The sequence below is a fragment of the Mustela putorius genome, unplaced genomic scaffold, assembly GCF_011764305.1.
Source record: "Mustela putorius furo isolate JIRA1106 unplaced genomic scaffold, ASM1176430v1.1 tig00003962_pilon_pilon_pilon, whole genome shotgun sequence".
Taxonomy (NCBI): Eukaryota; Metazoa; Chordata; class Mammalia; order Carnivora; family Mustelidae; genus Mustela; species Mustela putorius.
This window is the reverse complement of record NW_025422106.1, coordinates 15,961,706-15,982,446: the sequence shown is the minus strand read 5'-3', so window position 1 is coordinate 15,982,446 and position 20,741 is coordinate 15,961,706. Positions and strand designations below refer to the sequence as shown.

Here is a 20,741-nt window from a genome sequence, read left to right as displayed (position 1 = left end):
TGTTTGATTTGGTTCTTAATTGTTCTGTGGAACTCGTCCTAACCCACTTCTATTAAATGGCTGTAACTTCAGACAGTTCCTTCCCCAAGGCTTGTTGGGAAGTGTAAGTCAGATGACATGAAGAATTCACCAGTACCTAAAACATTGTTAGCACTCAGTACAAAATAGCTCTTAATATTTTGATTATTCTTTCCCACCCTCTGTACTTTTTCCCCCCTTACACCCAATCTTTCCATCAGTGAAAAGGTGAACAATAGGGCCATTAAGGTTCTGTACTCTCAGGAAATAGGAACTTTCCTGGTGGAAGTGAGGGGCTGGCACATGGAAGCAGGGATCTTTCTGCGTAATGCATTTTGGGCTGCTGAATGTCAAAGAAGAATGACCTTTCTACCTCTCCTACCCCCTGCCCCCTTGAAAACCAGCTCCACCACTTATGAGCTGTCTGAACTGGGCAAATGGCTTCACTCTTCTGAGTGTGTTTCCTTATTGGTAATATAGGAATGGGTACGGTGCTATGACACAATGGGGTGGGGAGAATTACTTGGCACAGTCTGTGTAATGGGCCCTGCAGAATGCTTAGCCCATGGCAAGCTCACAATACTTGGGCCCTCTCCACTAAAACAATGAAGCTTGTCTGGTCAGACCATCAACCTAGGAGTCCTCTTGACTTTTCTCTCTCTCACACATTTCCTAGGTCAGGATTCCCCCAAAGTGGCCATGAAATAGGACATGACGGCAAGTAGTTTATTGAGAGGTAATCCCAGAAAGTTCCAGTAGGAAAAGCTGCAGCCAAGGAAGACCCTGAGGCAGAGTTGCATGTGCTTGCCATAGAGGGTTTGGCCTGGAGTTATGTGGCCTAGATGAAAACACGAGCTGGGCCAGTTAGATTCCTCTGTTGGGGCCTTGGAAATCAGCAAAGAGCCTGGGCAGAGGGAGCATGGGACCCCGGACGCTGAGCCAGGAATCTACCCCGGACGTAGATTCTAGGAAAATAGCCCACAGAGCCCGAGGGGAGGGCTGGACAGCACTGACAGGTCCCATTTGGGGGTTTGGAGCCAGACACACACTTGCATTCTGGCTCGTTCACTTGCTGGCGGTGTGAGCTGAAGCAAGTCGACTTAAACTCCCTGAGCTCCCTGTGGTTTTTCCTAGGTCTCCTATGGCTATAATCTCTGCCTGTAAAGAGGAAGTTAGGAGAAAGTGACATGTGTAGACTGCCTGACATGTAAAGGATGGCCAATGAATGTCTTCTTTTACATTTCCAACCATCCCACCTCTTGCTGGACAGTGACAGGGTTATAGGGTCAGACATGAGTTGGGGAACAGATGTTCCACAGGAAGTGACAGGGAGAACTCCTCTAGAAAAGGGGAAGTGGAGGCCCTCCTCTGACTCAGAGTATCCACTTCGGGGTTCCGAGGCAGGATTGGGAGGACAGTTCCCTGCCATTGTGAGATGTGAGCAGACAAACTCAGAGCTTGCCCTCAGGAGGGTGGGGGATTTCTGGGAGGCTTTCTTGCCCTGGAGGCTGGTAGGGCTTCTGTCCTGCAGTAAGGCAAGAAAGGACTTGTGTAGGCATCTCACCAGTCCTGCAGCCAGCAGCCACACGCTTCCTGCTGAGCCCAGGAGGGAGGCAGCTAGAGGTCCCACTGTGGTTCAGCCTCAGGATGGGATGTGGGATGTCTGTGGTCAGACCAGAGTCATAGGGAAGCCACAGTGGGAACACCCTTAGCTGAATACTGCTTCCCTCCTAGGTTTCCACTCCAGGGACTCAGGTAACAAACACTTAATGAGGATTATGCAAGGAAAACACTAACCTAGAAAAGATGCAAATCATTATAACAGATTCAATTACTGCAGACGTACCCAGAGTTGTAGCTGGAATCGAAGTCTACAAACTGAAGTTCATACGAAAGAAAATTTTACTCCTGTAATTTAATTTGATGTATCTTTGTATCCTGCTCTTTTGCTGGTCTGGTGGGAAGCTTTAACCTCAGCCTTTCTGGGGTGCACCTGGGTGTTTGGAGAGCCCATATGATGATCTGTCCCCACAGGTTACTGCTGAGCCATCCTACCCAGGGTTAGTATGGTCTGTGGGTCTGATGGCATGCTGACGGTATGGGGTTACATTTGAGGACATGGAGAACTTCCCCAGGACTGCTGTGGTCCACCTGCCTGGACATTGCCCATAGCCCTTTCTCTTGGGGTCTTCCTGCTTCCTGGCATGCTGCTGGGGTGCCCATTCCTTCAGACCAAACCAGGACTCTCTTCAGCTGGGAAGAAATCCACAGTCCTTAATAACTCTGGTGAAGACATTAGAAAAGATCACTGTGAATTCTCTTTTATCCTTTCTGCAAAGGGCTTGCTTAGGTTTTTAGAACACAGAGCCAAAGAGACTCATAGTTTAGTCACTGCCTTGCGTCATGTCTCCCCTGAGATGGATGGATGAGCCGTGTGGTGTGGCTGGTCTGCCTGAATGAAGAAAGGGAAGAGGAGATAAAAATAGGAAAATACCTCAAAAATGTCCAGAGACTAAAACTTGGAAGGCTGTTTTCCAGCAGTAATTCCTTAGCCAGGGAATTAGTCTGTGAGCAGTCTGTTCCACATTTCCATGCAGGCATGTTTGGTACTCTGAGTTAGTCTCTAAGGATGTAATGTCCTCTACACCCAGGGGGATTTCTACCTCCTCCCCAATACCCACTTCACCATTTAAAAAATGCTAGGCTAGGGAGCAGTAGAGCAGAGCCTCTCAGTCAGGTCTGGTTCATCCGTCCCCTCTGCACAACCCTGACTTTTTTTCTGATAGACATGGAGTTCCCAAGGGAGCAGCATAAAATTGCTTTTCAGGTTTGCCAGACCCCAGTTCTCCAAACCTCCAGGTCCTTATTAAAACAAACAAACAAACAAACAAACAAACAAACTGGGATGCTTGAGTGGCTCAGTCTGTTAAGTACCCCACTCTTGATTTTAGCTCAGGTCTTGATCTCAGGGTGGAAAGTTCAAGTCCTGCATTGGGCTCCACATTTAAACAAAAAACTATTGAGGAATTTAGTATTATAATGAGGGGAAGATAACCATATGTTGCTTCTGACCTCTGTGTATAAGCCTTCCTGACAAATTGTACAATCTTTGATATATGACCCTGGCCTGAAGGGATCAATGGCTTGGTCTTTGGTTTTCCTGCAAAGGTTTTCATGGTGAGCCCTGCACCAGACCTCAAACCCAAACCACTCCACGCCTGTTGCCAACTCCAATTTTTAACCTCCAACACCTGCACAGTCTCCTGCGCTCGCAACTGAATTTTAAACATTTTGTCTGGAGTTTATAGCTTTTATTTGTAGAATATGGTATCCATTTATTAGATGTGTTCGGTGTGCAGTTCTCTCGGCTGGAAGCGGAACCTAAGGTGACAAGTTTACTAAATTAGGTTTCTTGGTGGCTTCTAGCAAATAGTACAAAGTTTCCATTTGCACTCCTCGCTGTTACTTTTGCTCTGCTTTGTTCTTTGTAGAATTTTTCACTGCCTGATGTTGTGAATATTTGTGTATGGTCTCTCTCCCCACAAACACGTAAGCTCTGTGAGAGTAGGATCTTTATCTGTTGTGCATTCGTGGGGCCCGAGAACCTCCGCTCCCTGCACAATGGGAGAAATCAGGGAGATGGGAAGGTGTGGGCACCAGGAAGAGCCATCTCAGCAGCTGGGTTTATGCATCATGCACAAGCCGATCTTGCTTCTTGAACCAGACCATGTATGTGAGCCCTTTAAGGAATCACAGGGTCTAGTCATTGTGGTTCTTAACCACTGGGTGGCACTGGCCACTAATTTTCCCAAGATCAAGTCAGATTAGACCAGTTTTGCAGTGGCTACAAACCCTCACCCTCCAGGGCCCAGCTTGACATGCCATCTCCATGGTGGCACTTCCTGACCTGATGCCCTGACTCACAGCCTAAAGGGCTCCTCACATGGACTCTGGAACACACCTTCTGCCCAGCCAGCCCAAGGCATTTGTGTGAATTTCATGCATAGACATTTAGTGAAACCTACTAGGTGCAAACAGTGAATTCAGAGTGATGGTCCTTGCCTCCAAGGCAGCCTTTTTAAACTGAGTTCAAAGACATGCACTAGATATAATGGATTCACTTCTCAATCCTTTGCATCTAGGATGGGGCTAGCTATGCATCACCCTTGGGAGAAATGAGAAAATAGTCCCTCAGATCAGCTATGTTCTGTGGTTCAGATGAGAAGCGCCATGTTACAGAGTCTGGTGGGGAAGGCTCCTGTTTGGGAAGAAGACAAGGGGAAGAGGGAGGGAGGTTCTGAGTGTGTGCTTAGGGTGAAAGCAACTATGCTCACAAATGTTTTTGATCCTGCCCTTTATGATTCAGTCCTTTCCCCCAGCTACTCCTCTGCTATAAGGGGCAATGTGGGAACTGAGAACCGTCCTCTTTCCCTTACCAGTGAGAACCTGCTGCATTCTTTCTCTGACACGGGAGCCCTAAGTGCTGACTCTGCTATGAACCAGGCACAGGACTGGGCACTTGGCATATGGTGACCGGTGTGATTTTCCTAATAACCTGCAATTGTAGGTATTTGTTTTGGTCTCTGTTTTATAGAACAGGAAAGTAAAGCTCAGAGAGGTTGAATACTTTTTTAAAGATTTTATTTATTATTTATGTCTGTGTGGCTCCTGCTCTGATCTATCTCTAAAGGGACCCCAGAACCCACTGCTCATCACCTTCCTAGCTGACCCTGTCTGGTCCCATGGCTTTATATCTCCAGCTTGAGCTTTCTCTGGCATTCCAGACTCACAACCAACTCCCTGCCCAGGATGGCTACATAGATGCCCAACAAGAATTTCAAAATTGTCATATCCCTATCCTGATTCCATTCCCTAACTTGCTTGCCCCCCCCGACTTCCCCATTTCTAGAACTTGTGCCAACATCTCCCTACTTGCTCAAGCCCAAATCTTTCTCAGTATTTCTATTCTGTTCTGTCCCCTAAGCATTTCCCTAATCCGCTCCTTTTCGTCTACCTTCACCACTTCCTCCCTGGCCCCAGGCACCATCATCTGTGGCCTGGATCGCTGCAGGGTTGTCCAGACGGGTCTCCCTTGTCTCCAGGAATCCATGTCTGCAGAGCAGCCAGGTTCTTTTTTTATAAAGATTTATTTATTTATTTATTTGACAGACAGAGATCACAAGTAGGCAGAGAGGCAGGCAGAGAGAGAGAGAGAGGAAGAGAAGCAGACCTCCTGCTGAGCAGAGAGCCCGATGTGGGGCTTGATCCCAGGACCCTGGGATCCTGACCTGAGCCAGAAGCAGAGGCTTTAACCCACTGAGCCACCCAGGCACCCCTGGCCAGGTTTCTTTAAACAGATGGATTAGGCGATGCTCTATGGCTGCTTAACACCATCCCTAATGGCTTTCCCCTCCCCTGATATAAATCACACTCCCCTTACTTGGGCTCCCAAAGAACCCTGTCCTGCTCTCGCCTTCCTGGTTGCTCATCCCGCTGTCCTGGCTGTATGCTCCAGCAGCACTGCTCCCGCTCCCCCAGCTGGTTCCTGCCCAGTACGTTGCACTGGCCGTGCCCCCTGCTTGGAAAACTTCATTCCTCATGTGATCGTCATTGAGCCATCAGGTTGCATGTCACCTCCTTGGTGAGGCCTTTCCTCACCACCCAGTCTGAAGGAGCCACCCTGGGCACATCCCTGGATCTTGAGAACTGCTCGGGAGTCCTTTCACTACCCAACCCCCCTCCCACTTCTACTGCCTGGGGCAATCCAAAATTTCTGCAAGACTTCTGTGACTTTCCAAGGACTGACTTCACATTTCTCAGTCTCTAATTCCTTGCCCTGAGGCGCTGACCCTGTCTCACTTCCATGTGAACCTCACCAAAGAGTGATCCCCCTTTTCACTTCCCCCCAAATCATTCACATCAGGTATTCTGGGAGCTGCATAATTGATGGGACTCTTGAGGGCTTCAGGGAGGAAGAGGGCTTCAGGGCGTTCACTGGCCCCAGCTACTTCCCCAACCGCTCTCCCCAACCATTTTCTGGCTCTCAAAGGCAACACAGTCCCTCCTCTTGGTTCACCCCTCCCCCTGGTCTTGGCCCCAGTCTGTAGTCCTGTCCTGGGGGACTTTCCTGTCTAAACTGGGGTTACTGACACATTTCCTTACCAGAGGTTGTTTCCTCCATGAAAAGAGTTCTTGTTCTGGCTATTAAGAGAGTAACATTTTCCATTTTATTATAGTGCTTGTGCCAGACCCTGTAGCTGGGGATTGTCACAACAGCTTTGTAAGGGGTCAGCTCCATTTTGCAGACGAGGAAACTTGACTCAAAGAGGAAAAGGCCATCACTGGTAAACGCCAGGCTCTGGAGAGATGCACCATCCCTCCCTGCGTCTGCCTGTTGTTTCCTCAAAACTTCTTGGCAGCAATCACAGGATAGCCACACAGAGGTCAAGGTCTCAGGGTCCCAGATCATGGAAAAGGAGGCTCTCAGGTCTTGAGCTATTGCTTTCTTTGTGAGGTGGATCTAGTTTTCCCTATTCTCACACAGTCCTCAGCCTCATGTAGACCAGAAGCTTCTTCTGTTTAAGATATAGCCCCCATTTCTAATGCCAGGTCTGCTGATGTCTCATAGTGAGGCCTTGGGCAAGTTGCTCTTCCTTCTCTGAACCGTGGTTGCCTTACCTCACAATGAGAGAAAGCTTCTTTCTGTCCTACATCCTATGGTCTTAAAGGAAAGTCAGATGATGGAATAATAAGGCTCATCTACTGGGCACATACTCTGTGCTAAGCATTCTCCTAACCCTCTCCACATCCGGAGGTAGGTCCTGTTATTTGACCTATTTTATAAACGTCAAAACTGAGGCTTGGAAGGATTTCATAGTTGCCCAAGGTCTCGCAGTAAATGGCAGAGTTGGGATTTGAGCCTCGATTTTGCCTTTCTCGATTTGGAGCCAATGCTTTTAAACCATTGCATCAACCCTGTCCTGCTAATCCTAGTTCAGGCTGCTGACGACTCTCCACAAGTCACTCACACACGCACATCAACGTATGTCCCCTCTTGTGGGGAGAAGGCGTGTTCACCCAGCTTATTTTCAAAGGCCGCTCTGGAGCCAAATAATATGTCTTACTGACCCCGCCGAAGCTGGTCTTAGGACATCCATCATCTGGTCCAAATCCTCATGGGGCAGTGAATGAATGCGCGGAGAGGGGACATGTGGTCAGGCATTCCACCCCCCTCCGCTGCCCCCCCGCCCCCATCAACCACCTCCATCCCATAAGGCTGTCAGTCATGTGAGCTGGTTGGTTTATGTGGGTGAGGTCTTTGCTTTAGGATGGTCAGGGGTGGCAGATCGTTGTGTGTCCCCAGTGAGGGGGTCCTTTGTGTTTGTGTGTGTGTGTTTAAAGCCAGGCATCCGTGTACCTTGAAAAGACTAGGAACAGCCCTCTTTAAAAACAATTGAAAGCTCTGAAGGAAAGTACTTCCAGTGCTGAACCGTTAGGAGTTTCTGGCAAGCTTTATATGATGTGCTAGGATGGGACTTTGACTTTGTATATAGACTTTCAATTAGGTTTTCAGACTGACATCTCACCTCTGAACTCTGATGGACCCAGAGGGAGGGAGAGAGAGAGAAAGAGAGAGAGAATAAACATTTCCTTTCCAGCTTGTCAGGATCCTGGCCCTGGCCTGTGCTTCCTGTTTTCAACCCCATCCCCATCCTGTCATTTAGGCTTTGAACTCTGGTTCCCTGACTTTGACCCTGGTGCTGGCTCAGGACTTTGAAACTTCCTGCTGCCTTGGGGTGTACATGTTGAACTTGTCTTGGCTCCTGTGTCAGGCTAAGCCCTGCCACCCCTCCATGTCCATGTTGGCCTCTGGAAACAAAGGCCTGGGCCTGACTATGTTGTATTTGTTAGTGATTCTGGCCTCCCTGGGCTGTGAGCTACTAGAGGGAGGCTTTTACTCATATTCAGCCGTTAACTCCTCAGCTCCAACAGCAAAAAAGGTGGAGAGAAATCCCTAGATCAAGGAGCAGGAGCTTCCAGGAGGTTCTAACACAGGCTCCCTGTGAGGGACAAGGGCAGGAAGCATGTAGGTCAGAGCCTCAGACCCTTACCTGTCTCTGAACCCTGGCTGGAGATTGATAACCATACAAGTTAAAATGTTTGGGGCGCATATAACAGAAACCAAGATCCACTAACTCTGGCTAATGTGAAGGAAAGGGGCATGGATACCAAGACACCCACTGATGGAGGAAGGGGTGATGTGGTGCATACACACAGTGCAACATTATTTGTCCTCAAGAAGGAATGAAACCCCTGACAAGTCCTGCAGCCTGAATAAGGCCTGGAGACATTCAGTGTGACACATGCCAGTGGCTCAGCCAGGAGCTGAGATCCCTACTTCTGTCTCCGGTCTGGCCCTGCCTGGGGAAGACCACATATCCGCATATTGGGGGATCTAGCAAAACCTCTGCGACAAGGACAGAAACTATTACAATGTGAAGTTTCCCACTCTGACCTGCTTTTTTTTAAAAAAAGTGCTGTGTTTTAGAAGAAAAGAAGAAGAAATCTAATAAAGGGACGAAGATGGACAGGGAAAGTCAAGAATTCTGTGTGGGTTTTAATGAGTCAGAGGCCAGAGAGTTTCCGGATGGTTGGAAGCTGAGCATAATTATCTGGGCCGGCTGGTGTGTGTGTGTGGGGGGGGGGGGCGTGAGGTGAGGTGATGAAAGAACTAGAAGGATGTGAAATATGTATTTCTGTGTATTAAGAATGCATTTCTCCCCGTCTCCCTTAACTTTGGCATTTCCTCCAGAGATTGAGAACATGTTTATTTATTTATTTTTTTTTATAATTTTTTTTTAAAGATTTTATTTTTACTTATTTGACAGAGAGAGATTACAAGTAGGCAGAGAGGCAGGCAGAGAGAGAGAGAGGAGAAAGCAGGCTCCCTGCCGAGCAGAGAGCCCGATGCGGGACTCGATCCCAGGACCCTGAGATCATGACCTGAGCCGAAGGCAGCGGCTTAACCCACTGAGCCACCCAGGCGCCCCGAGAACATGTTTAAAGTACATTTAATTAGCTTCTCATTCAGACCACATGCCAGCCCCCCACCCCAGATGCCACATTTTCACAGGCCTGCTCCTTTCTTTACAGAACCTGGACTCCCACTGAAGCCTGATGGTCGTGGAGAGCTGTGGCGTTGTGGCCTTCCTATGGCCTAACACTTCTAGCCTGGGCCAAGTTCCTGGGAGGCAGCAAAGGTATATTGGGATCCCTGAGGTACTCTTGGACCCATTTGTTTTGGGGGTTGGCACAGATCTCTCGGTTCTTTTTGGTGACAAAGCTGTGGAGGCAGAAGTAGATGGTCAGTGGTCACGGAGTGGGGTGGGGGGGGGTCCCATCCACACTCCCCCATTCCTAGCTCTCATGGGCCTCGTCTCCTATTCTTCATGACCTCCCCGGGCCTCCCCGACCTGAGTTCCCCCAGAAGGCCTCCCTGTCTGGGTTCTAGACCTCATCATCCCTGTTTCAGCCTGTTCCCCGCTCAGCCAAGATGGCTGCCATTTATCTGCTCACACAGCTCTAAGTGGCAAAGTCAAGAATTCAACCCAGGCCTGCCTGGGTTTGAGACAGATTCAAAGCCCGAGTCCTGAATCACGACTCTGCTCCTTCTCTCATGGAGACTTCCTGGCTCTGTGCGTCTCCTTCCCGCCCCGGGTTCCCCTCTCCCCTCCACGGAAGTGTCTGCGGGGAATGCTTACATGATTGCCGGCAGGTAGCAGTTGAGGGCCCTTCTGTATCCCACCACCATTTTCCTTGGCATTACTTTCTCATGATGCTTCAGGCAGCAGGTGTGAGAACTGTTCAACGACGCAGGACTTTCTGGGGGAATCACATTGAAAGCTGAGCCAAGCATGTGTAAAGGGAGCCCGTGGTTGCCTGCCTTCACCTCCCATCGCTGGCATTCCACACCTCCCATGGCAAAGCCATCTGTTAGCAGGGGCTGATGATAGCTTGATGGGTAACAGAGAAAGTGATAAAAGGGGGGGGGGAGGGGGCGTCTGGGTGGCTCAGTAGGTTAAAGCCTCTGCATTCTGCTTGGGTCATGATCGCAGGGTCCTGGGATCGAGCCCCGCGTCGGACTCTCTGCTCCGCGGAGATACTGCTTCCTCCTCTCTCTCTGCTTGCCTCTCTGCCTACTTGTGATCTCTGAGTGTCAAATAAATAAATAAAATCTTTAAAAAAAAAAAGGAGGGTGAGGACACACATGTAGAACCTCCAGCCTCTGATGAGCTTCATTGAATGCAAATGCCTTGGTTATTCACCTTTGCTGGTGGACCAGGGCTTGGTTTGGCAAACATGTATCGAGCTCCTATTATATGCCAAGCTCTCAGGGGGGCAAAAAGCATGAGGAAGCCACAGTCACAACCTCTTGAGTATCTTCCAGTCTAGTCAGGGTGAAAAGGGAAAGTGAAGAGGTAAATACTACAGTGAACATGGTCTGTGATAGAACAGAATTTGGCACAAGGTGCTTTGGAAACAGAATGAGGGACACCTAACCCAGCCTGGGTGGCTGCGGAAGAAGTCCCATAGCATGTGGTGCCTGGCTCGATTCTTGAAGGCTGAGCAGGACTGAGACAGACAAAGGGGTTGTGGGGTCTGGAAGAAAGAATGGTGTATGAAGGTCCAAAGGTGGGGGAAACTGTGTGTGTGTTGGGAGCACCGAGCAGTTGCAGATGGCTGGAATGCAATGTGACAAGAAAGACATAAGAGATGAAATTGGGGCACCTGGGTGGCTCAGTCAGTTAAGTGTCTGCCATTGGCTCAGGTCATGATCCTGGGGTCCTGGATGGAGCCCATCAGTCAGGCTCCCTGCTCAGTGGAGCGCCTGCTTCTCCCTTTCCTTCTGCCCTTCCCCACCCTGACTCACGCTCTCTCTCTCAAATAAATAAATAAATAAATAAATAATAATAATAATAAAGAGAGACAAAATTGGGGTGGCGGGTGACCAACACGCCTAAGCTGTGGGAGGGGAGTGTGGACTCTATCCAGAGGTATTAGAGGGGCTGACGTCCGGGAGAGTAGGGTAAGACGAGCAATGAGCCAGAGAAGTTAGGGCGGGAAGAAAAGTGTTCGAATTTAGGCTTCGGGTCAGACATCTTGAATAGCAATCTTGACTCAATGGTTTAGATCATGGGTAGGTTTTATCTCTCTAGGTCTCCTCGTCTATGAAACGAGGGTAAAAAAGATGCTTATATCCTAGGATCTGGGTGAGGGTTAGTTGAGAAAATGCTGGTAAAACCCTTAATTCAGAGCATAGCACATAGAAAGTCTGTCAAGTGTTTGTTATAATTGAAAGCAGATGGTAGGAATGACCATTCTTCTTGCCTGGAAATGCCACTTTCCCGCCTCTCTTTGATGCTGACAGGATGTTGGCCTCAGTTGGTTGTGAGGACTGTGTTTCCCTTGAGCTCTGGCTGCTCATCAGTTCGGGATATCACAGAGGATGGCAGGCAGAGACCTCCCCCATCCCCCAAAACCGCAGAGTGCAAAACCCTTTACAGCCTGACCCCTTGCTTCCAGCCGGTGGCCAAGACTGGAATATTGCGAGAGTACCATTTGGCCCATCCATGCTTTGGGTGGCCCATTTTCTCTTTTTGAAAAACTGAACCCATTGCAGTGGTCTGTTCAACCTTCCCCAAGGGCATGGTTGCCTCCTGCCACCCACCAGTTGCAGCTCTGCTCATAGTGATGTCCATGACCCCAGTACTCAAAGCAAAGTTTACAGAGTTCAGGGGCATTTTGAGAGTGTGTGAGCAGATTCCATGGTGTGTGTGACCCTTGCTCCCCTGAGGGCTCATACAGGCAGAGTCCAGCCAGACCACGTGCCCGGGGTAGCCTCAGAGAGAAAAGAAGGGCCGGGGCACTTGAAGGTAGGATGTGGTCTCTTTCATAAATGGTGGTTGAGTCAGGGGTAGAAAGTGGGCTAGACAAACCTTGTTTTCCATAGGTCCCAAGCCCCCCATGGTGCCAAAAGCTTTCCACCCCATCCTCTTTTCCTCTTTTCTATGGGCTTCTCCTCTCTTCTATGTGGACTTTTTCTATGGACTTTATGTGCATTCCCCAGACCTGGCTGAGGAATATGGATAGAGGCCATGAAATCCTTGCACTGCACACCTGGGCATCCCATTAGGCCTTCTTTTGGCTTCCATGATAGTCCCAGAAATCTGTGCCAGACTCTGCAATGAAGGGGTGTCTAGGTTCAGAGTCCCCACTGCTGGGCACAGCCGCCTCCCCAACACCTTTCGGCCGCTCTCCCAGAGCATCTGCTGCTTTTCTCGTCCACCTGTCTTGCTCTCCTTTCCTTGCTCACATTTATTATCTCTTCGGTTACTTCCTTGGCTCCCCCAAAGGATCATTCCTGTTCTCCATCCTTGGGACCCCTGACGTGACCTTGACCCAGCTTCCTGAAACTGTGCGATGACCCCAGCGGGGGTCTGGACCCCAGCCCAGCTCTGCTTGTGAAGGGAAGAGTTTGTGAACAGCAGGTGTGCCTGTGGGAGGGGGGAGGCCCTGCGGCTGATGGCAGAGACCTGACAGGTCTCTTGACATCACCTCACTGCCTGCTGCTCTGTGTCCCTCTCTCATTGCTGCCCTCCAAGGACAGGTGGACTCACTTGACTGGCCGTGCAAAGCAGGAGTGGTGAGGATGAGGATGAGGAGAAAGAGGGCAGCCCCGGAGACCTTCATCCTCTCAGGGGGTCCCTTCAGCTTCGGGAGAAAGGCTGGTCGTCCAGTCTGACTTCACGGCTCTCTGGACTCTGACTGCTTCAGAGCCGGTTGCGGGAGAGAGGCGGTGCCGCCCTCCGTGTTTGCTGAAAGAGCGGGGTGGGACCTGGCACAGCTGAATTAGTAAGATGTAAGTTCAGTGGAAGGAGAGGACTGGAGAAAGGGCGCGTGTAGTTCGTGTGTGCTGGGTGTCGGCCACTGTGTATGCCTTCTTTTATTTAATCCTTGCAGTAGTGAAGCAGAGATTCTCTGTTTTAAAAATGAGGCCCCTGAGGCTTGGAGAAGTCAAAGAAATTCTCCCAGGTCACACAGGTGGGAGGCAGGCAGTTCTGAAAATCGGATCCATGTGATTTCTCCACCTTACTTGACACCCATCTTTATTTTGGGGGAGGGAGCAGGGTGGAACCACCCCAGTTCCCCCCAGATCCGTCATTGGGAAGGTGACCATAAAGCAGGATTAGAGAGTGCACAGACTGGAGCAAGGCGTAGGGTTTGGGCCTCCGAAAACCATGTCCCCCGTTCCCAGTCTAAGGACACCTACCTGATGGAGCTCATGTTCCTGTTACAGATTATGTTACTAATACATAGAGAAAAACAATGTGTTGATCCTTGGATCCTCGTTTATTGCTGACGTGTTTGGCTTGTTGATTTTTTTTTTTTTAACTCTTTGGACCTTGGACTCTGAACCAGTTTTAGGTCTAGCTGGCCATCCCTCCTGCCTACCTGCGATAAGGGTTCACCCATCCCTCCTCCGTGACCAGGGATGGCCAGCAGAGGGCGCTCCAACACCCTGCACCTGACACCCTGCCTCTGTGTCCCCGACTTCCAGCTTCTGAGCTCTGGCCTTAACCAGGGCTGACCTATCCCTCAGCATCTTCTCTCTTCACACTGCCTCAGGACCCCATACCTGGGGTTGAAGGCAGATTCAGAGAAGAGATGGAAGATCCAGGAGTTTTTGTTGTTGATGGACTGCAAGCTGTAGAGGCCGAGCGGGGAGTGTTTCAGTAAATGAGAGTAGAGGGAGGCAGGGCCGGACTGAGACCCTTATGGGGCTTCCTGTTTCGCACGACTGCTCATAAATAGGGAAAACTTGTATAATGCATTTAGTCCTGCTGGGTTCAAGTTCAGTTAGTGGTGGTGCAGCTGTGGCTTTTTATGCGGGTAGAGAGGGTATGTGTGGGGGATACTCCTTTGGGTGCTGTTTATGGAGGCAAGGAGGTCTGGAGAAGCTTGGTTGTACCTTTAGCATACAAGCCTCCTCTTGGCCCTGGTCTTGGAAGGCCGGTGGCTAGGGAAGCATGGCCACAGTGCCCACCCTGGGCATGTTCATACTCCGGGTACACAGAGCGGCCCCTGGAATTCTGAAGATGGGTATGAGAAACTTTGGGGGCAGCTGGGTGTTATTCATGGAGCACAGCCTCCTCTTGATTCCTGCCCCATCTCTTCCCGTCCCCATCCATTTCCTGAGCACCTGCTATAGGCCAGGCTTTCTGTTAGGCCTTGTGGAGGACACAAAAATGGCCCTAACAGTACAGTACAACCTGATGTATGTAAGTGGAGGGGAAGAGTTGGATTAACATATGTCCCCAAATCATTCTTACCCCAGATGGCTGGGAACAAGGGCCTTGGGAGCAGGACAAAATGAAGGAATTTGAAGATTGGCTGCTATGAAGAAGGCTTTATGAAGACTTACCAGAAAAATCAAGTGATAGCTCTTAGCTTTACACTTATGTAGCTTATGTAAGATAATATACATATTATATAAGATAATACACATAGGCTACTTAGCAGACAGGTGGATAGAAAGGGCTAAGACCATGATATTTGTTACCATCATGATAATTTGTGTAAAGGTGGCCTCAGCTTCCCACCACCCCCATCACAGGCCTGACCTGTTTTTTGCATTCAGGGCAGACCTCACTTCTGCAGAGGGAAACCTGATGCCGAGGGTGCCACCCTGGCTGGGCTCCAAGGAAGAGATTCCATAGAATTGAGCAAGGGCAGGGAGGGTGTGAATTCAAGGTCTTCAATTCATGGCAAGGCAGTTCCGGAGAGGCGGCTGGGGCTGGGAGTTGGGGCTGGGAAGGGGGCCATGGCCTCTTCTCTTTAAGATGGCCAGCTGTGCCCTCCTCCACTACTTCTGGGTCACTCGTTTCTCCTCCAGGTCCTTGATGTAGTCCTGGACCCAGTCGTGCCTGGGGTTGGCACATACGGAATGGCCCTTTTTGGTGATGAAGCTGTGAAACAAAAGGGAGAAGTGTTGCCGATGGGGCATCCAGCAGCTGGGAAGTGAAAGCTGTTTTGCCCTCCCTAGAAAACACCTCACCCCCCTAGGCTGTTGCTTCTTCCTTTGCTAGAGGCAGCTCAAGGCCAGTCTCCTCTCTGAGACCTGCTCTCTAGCCCTCGGGGCCCCCAGACCCACCAAGTCTCCGTGCTCCCCCTGCCCCTAGAAGTGCCCTCCTGCCTTCCCTTCCCCACCCCTGCTGCCTCCCCATCCGTGGGGTCTGCTTCCTCCTGGCTCCCTGCAGGCTCAGCCAGGCCAGAAGGCCCCCAGCTTGCCCCTCCGCTGCCTGCTGCTGCCCCTGAGAGGCGATCTGGGGAATCTCCATTCTGCGTCCTCCCTCCCCCTCCCCCACCTTGCAGGCTCCCTGTCTCCCAGTGGGGTGTGGGGGTTCTACTTACACAACTCCAGGCTTGGAGCACTGGCTGCTGGTCTCATAATAATCTGTGATCCGGTGACGTGGGATTGCCTGGGCAATGTAGCTGACGCAGCACTCGGCTGGGTGGTAAGGCCCTCCTGAGGAGAAAGCAAGGGGCTCGTTGTCAGAGGCCAGACCTGCCAGCTGCTTGGGCACAACACAGGGTGGAAGAGGGAAGGGAAGAGGAGGTGGCCCTGCTGAACTCGGACATGGGATTGTGCAGATTCGTTCCTCTTTCCCTCCTCCTGCCTCAGCAACCACCTTCCTTCCTGCTCTTCAACCGCTCCTCGAAAGACTGGCTGGCGACCTTCCATTCCAGACTGAAGATTAGCAAAACCCAAATCTTCGCAGTGACCACACACCACTCCCGTGGGGCAGACTTGCCCAGATGCTCCGCACAGGAGGAATATTTGGAGGAAATCCCCATGGGGGACAGGGACACATGCCAGCTGGGAGTGCAGACCCAGCCCTTCCAATCTGCCCCTTCTGCCTGGGTTCCCACTGGACCTCTGACCTGCAAAGAGGGAAGGAAGCTGACACGAAGGTCCAAGGACAGGGAGTCAAGACACTCAGGTCCCAGCCTCCCCTCGCCTTTGCTGGCTTTGTGCCAATGGCAACTTTATTCCCCGGTTAGTTTCCTCATCTGTCAACGAGGCTGTTGGACTGGATTGGTGGTTTCTACACCGAGGGGTTTTTACTCCCTGAGGGTCTGGGGGCTTTGGGGTCTGTTTCAGAGATACTGATGCATTTAAGAGTAAAGTTTTGGGGATCGTATCCCTTTTGGCTCTTTTGGCTGTTTTACATACTAAATTTCTGAGTAAGATTTCGCTTGAAGAAATGTTCCACTGTCTAAAAAATGTTAAACGTCTCTGGATTAGATGAACTTTCCAGTCATTTTCTGATTCTGGAATTTCATGGCTCTTCTAGGAGGTGCGGGAGGGGGGCGATCATACATTCAGTCAAGCTTGACTGATGGAGATAAGCAGGAAGGGCATTCCCGACCGAGGGCCCTGGAGAAAAGGTGGCACCGTGATCATGGAGTGGAGTGATGGGGATGTGCGCGTTATGTGACCAGCCTGGACAGGACTGGAGTGTCCGAGCAGTGGCATCGCGGTCACCAGGGACGGCCGCATGTGTGGGTGGGAGGGCAAGGCCTGTCTTTTCACCCAGTGAGCATCCTCCCTCCCCGAAGAATGCGATAAGGGGTCCGCTGGTCCCTGAGGCCACTCCCACCCTATCCCTCGAAGCTCCACATGCCTTCTCAGAGAGGCAGATCAAACTGCCCGGATTCCCATTAACGTTAGACCAGATTTATCTCCATAACCTCCTCTGTTTCCTCCCAGTTTCTGAAAACGAGACGAGGTAAAATTGAAGGGTGAGGCATAGTTTTGGTTGTGTATGAAGGCAGCTCATCCCAAGTAATAAGCTGGGGAAAGGGGGGCCGAGGCGTGACCCCCACTGTTATGGTTCCCCTAAGCCCACACCTAACTGAGGCTGCTCTCGTGGGGTGGGGCTGACTCTGGAACCAGGTGGACCCCATCTCAAGAGGCAGGCAGACAAGTGGCCTTAAGGGTCTCCCCCAAATCCTCCTCTATCTCCCTGGGGATAATGTCCCCCAAATGGGGTGGGCCCCTTTTACTTCATGGCAGAGAGATGGACTGAAGGAGTAGTGAGACAGGCTCCCTCCATGGCCTTGGAGGGAAGGGGGGCTGGTCCTGGAAGGTGAGGATGAAACCAGTTTCAGAAGACCCCAGACCTCCTTCTAGAACCCCTCCTCCTTATATCCCCAGCAACCTTACTCCTACTTCTTTCCCCGGGGGGACCAGGTTGGAAGGAAGACGAGGTGTTGCACTCACGTGAGGACTGTTCAGGCTTTCTCCCCAGAGCGCAGGTGATGAGGAGGATGAGGAAGAGGGAGATGGCTGCCATGGAGACTTTCATCCTCCTGGCGGGGGAGACCTTTATCCTCTTGTCAGGGAGCTGCTGCAGGGGGAGAGCTGACCTGGTAGGGACTTTGGAGGCTTCTGGGCTGAGGAGGTGTTGAGGAATGATCATCAAGGCAAAATATTTTTTAAAGTGACAGAACTAAGATGACAAAGGAAGTAGGGAGTAGCGATGCCTCAGCAAATTCATATCCTGCAAGTTGTTGAGGGTGGAGCAAGGGAAGCCTGGAGAGCCAAGATTTCAGGGAGGAGATTGCCTTCCATCCCTAGTGGGAATAAATTTAACTCCTTTGGTATAAGCTCTTCTTTTGGTGGAGGCCACAGCACAGGGCCTGGGGGTACTGTTGTGTACTTTGTCCAAGATCTCAAGGCTGGGAGGTCACTTGCATCCAATTCCAGTTCTGGGCCTGGAATGAGGCCATGTGGGGAGATTCAGGATCTCTTTATCTAGAGATCAGAGAGGATTTGGGATACCAGGATGAGGCCTGGAATCTCCCAAGTCTGGTCTTACTAATCTGGGCTAGGAACCCCTCACTTAATCACTTAAGCAGAACCTCCAGCTCCCAGCCTTCTCACCGCCCTCTCACCATACCCTGGGGTGAAGAAGCGCCACGATGCTCGGTAGATAATTAACAAACATTATATAACAGCTATATGCACTAGCCACTGTCCCAAATGTTTTATGAATATTAGCCCATTTAATCTTTAAATCAGCAGTTGAGTAAACTGAGGCACAGAAAGCATAAATAGCTTGCCCAAGCTTTGACAGTTGATAAGAGGAATCAGGGTTCAAACCCGGGCAGGCTAGTTCCCAAGTCTGTGTTCTTAACTACTATGCCCTGGAGAAATGTGGGACTCTCCCATTCCCACTAAGCTGTCACTGAAAGTGTCTTGGCTAGTGTGGCTCTTCTGCAAAGCCTTTAGTCTGAGCCCTTTCTGAGCTCAGGTGGATCCCTTTGGGACCTTCTCCTGGTTTCTGACTTCTGTTACAGAGAAGCTTGATGGGTACCTAAAAAACTCCTTGTTCAGGGATGGCTAGTAGACTTCATTGATTAGGAGTGGACCAGAGTTCTGCGTTGGACACCATTCTGAGGCTATATTCACATGCCTGAAAAGGAGTGCTGTGACTAACATGTGGTTGCCATTAGGGTGCAGCTCATAGGCTGTGTATTGCCATCCTTAGATTAGTCTAAACTGGCTATTTATGGAGGAGGAATTGGGGCCAGGAAGGGACTTGCTCATTTTTACAGGATGACTGCAGAAGAGATCCACCTCAGTCCAGTGGCCTTTACTGTGCTCTTCTTGTTGGGGGCCCTTGGCCTGTTTTGCTTGCTGCTCTGGTTAGAAGGCTGTTCACATCCTCTTTCCTTGACTGGACTCATCAGGGCAGGGAGCCCCTGTTCTTTATCTTTGCCCATTCACACAGGGCCTAGCATGTAGCGGGTGATTTATAAACAAGTGTTTTAGAAGAATCATGAATAAATAAATTGAGCTGGTCGAAGGATGTACACCCCACAGGAAACATGCTGGGGTGCCAAGATAGCCATACATGTTCTGTATTTGTTATCCTCGATAACAATGCTCCCTAAACTCTCCAAATCAAATAACAATCGCCATTAGGAACAATCTAAGGAAATAAGTTGTTTTTGGGGGAGAACATGAGTTGGAAGGAAACAGTGTTTACTGTGTTTTCCTGGAGACTCAGCCTCCCAGCCAAGTTGTTGCTAGGAGACTTACAGGAAATCCCTTTATTTTCTAAGAAATTATTAAGTTCTTATCTACCTTAGTCTGTATATGCTAATTGATATAGTAACCCCTAAATCTCAGGGGATTAATTAAGTGAAGGCTTATTTCTTGCTCAACTTACAGTCCAATGTTTGTGAGCAGTGGGATGATGGTGTGTGTGTTGAAAGGGCTGTTCATGCACCTGTTTAGGGGCTAAGGCTTCTATCTGTGATTTCCCCCAGTTTTAACACAAGACCTCCAAGTTTGCTACAAAGGGGAGAGACAGAAGAGAGCTGGGAGATTTTCATGTACCAGTCCTAGAAATGACATAAACAAATTTCACTTACTCTCCATGGCCAGAATGAAGCCACCTGGTTCCAACTTAATGATGAAAATATGGAAAATATAGATCATCTGTGTGCTCAGGAGGACAATGGAATGGGTTTAATGACTACATGACTTCTTTGCCACAATAGCAAATGCCAGGTACTGGGCTATGCTCAGAGGGTGTGAACGAAGATGACCCTGACCTCAGAGGACTCATAGCTTAAGGAAGGACTCAAAAGAGCAAATGAAAATTGCAATACAGTGGGATGAATAGAATTTGGTAGCAACATGGAGACCTTAAATGTTCTGTTGCCCACTGGTTAAGTATGTGGAACTTATTTTAAAAATATTAAAAGTGTTTTCCAAAGAAACACACACATTGATTAAAAAAAAAAAGAGTACAGAAAGAGTGTGTAGGACATATATTTTCGGAGTTCCTGCTTGTCTGAAGAAGTCATTACTCATCCCTCATACTTGATGGATATTTTTACTAGGTATAGAATTCTACCTTGAGAGTATTAGAATTTTTTTTGCAAGGGGGAAAGAACTTCTGTTTGTGTTTGTTTGTTTGTTTGTTTGTTTTCCAGGTTTTTCCTCTCACTAGATTTTTTTTAAGTTAATGGTCTTTGTATTGGAAAAAAAGGCTAGCATTTACAACTTGGTATAGACATAAATTGTAGTTTTTTGAACAGCAATGTTGATGGTTGTGTAGAGTCCACAACCACAGCCTATGCTGCTGTCTCCAAGTCATGGTTCAGAAGGGTTTTAAAAACAGAGTCCGAAGATGGTCCCTTCCTTTTTTAAAACTTTGTGCGAATGGTGACATCCTGACACCTATTTTTCTCTAGTACAACAAGGACAATGCTAAGCCAACACATGCAGTATGCCACCAGGATGAGTGCCATCAACACCATAGGTCAGGACACATGGAAGTACAAGAGGACCATTCTGTTAAGTGGGGCTATGTCTAGACAGTTAATTCTTCACCCATTTTTCTGCACAACATTGTGAGGAAAACCAATTTTAAATGTTTGTTTTCAGTAAACCAGCCCTGATAATTTATACTAACAAGTTGAACTAGAATCTATTTGAATAGGTTTTCAATTTTTTCCATTTGTCATTAAAAAAAAAAAGATTTTATTTATTTATTTGACAGAGAGAGATCACAAGTAGGCAGGCAGAGGGGTGGGGGAAGCAAGCTCCCTGCTGAGCAGAGAGCCTGATTGGATCCCAGGACCCT

At 49.4% G+C, this 20,741-nt stretch overlaps 2 protein-coding genes across 2 annotated transcripts; both read right to left on the bottom strand.

Annotated features, from left to right (window-relative positions):
• Positions 1-8,996: 8,996 nt before the first annotated feature.
• Positions 8,997-14,256, bottom strand: CCL16 (C-C motif chemokine ligand 16). The gene is made up of 3 exons (XM_004747142.3): positions 12,696-14,256; positions 9,780-9,900; positions 8,997-9,361 (listed from the first exon to the last, which is right to left on the bottom strand). Exons 1-3 carry the CDS (start codon positions 12,766-12,768, stop codon positions 9,229-9,231), a joined length of 327 nt encoding a protein of 108 aa, XP_004747199.1. The 5' UTR covers positions 12,769-14,256; the 3' UTR covers positions 8,997-9,228.
• Positions 14,257-14,470: 214 nt separating this feature from the next.
• LOC101674976 (C-C motif chemokine 14) lies at positions 14,471-17,621 on the bottom strand. Its single transcript, XM_004747143.3, has 3 exons — positions 17,363-17,621; positions 15,490-15,604; positions 14,471-15,044 (listed from the first exon to the last, which is right to left on the bottom strand). The coding sequence occupies exons 1-3, from the start codon at positions 17,559-17,561 to the stop codon at positions 14,942-14,944; spliced, it is 417 nt and encodes a 138-aa protein (XP_004747200.1). The 5' UTR covers positions 17,562-17,621; the 3' UTR covers positions 14,471-14,941.
• Between the last annotated feature and the right edge of the window lie 3,120 nt (positions 17,622-20,741).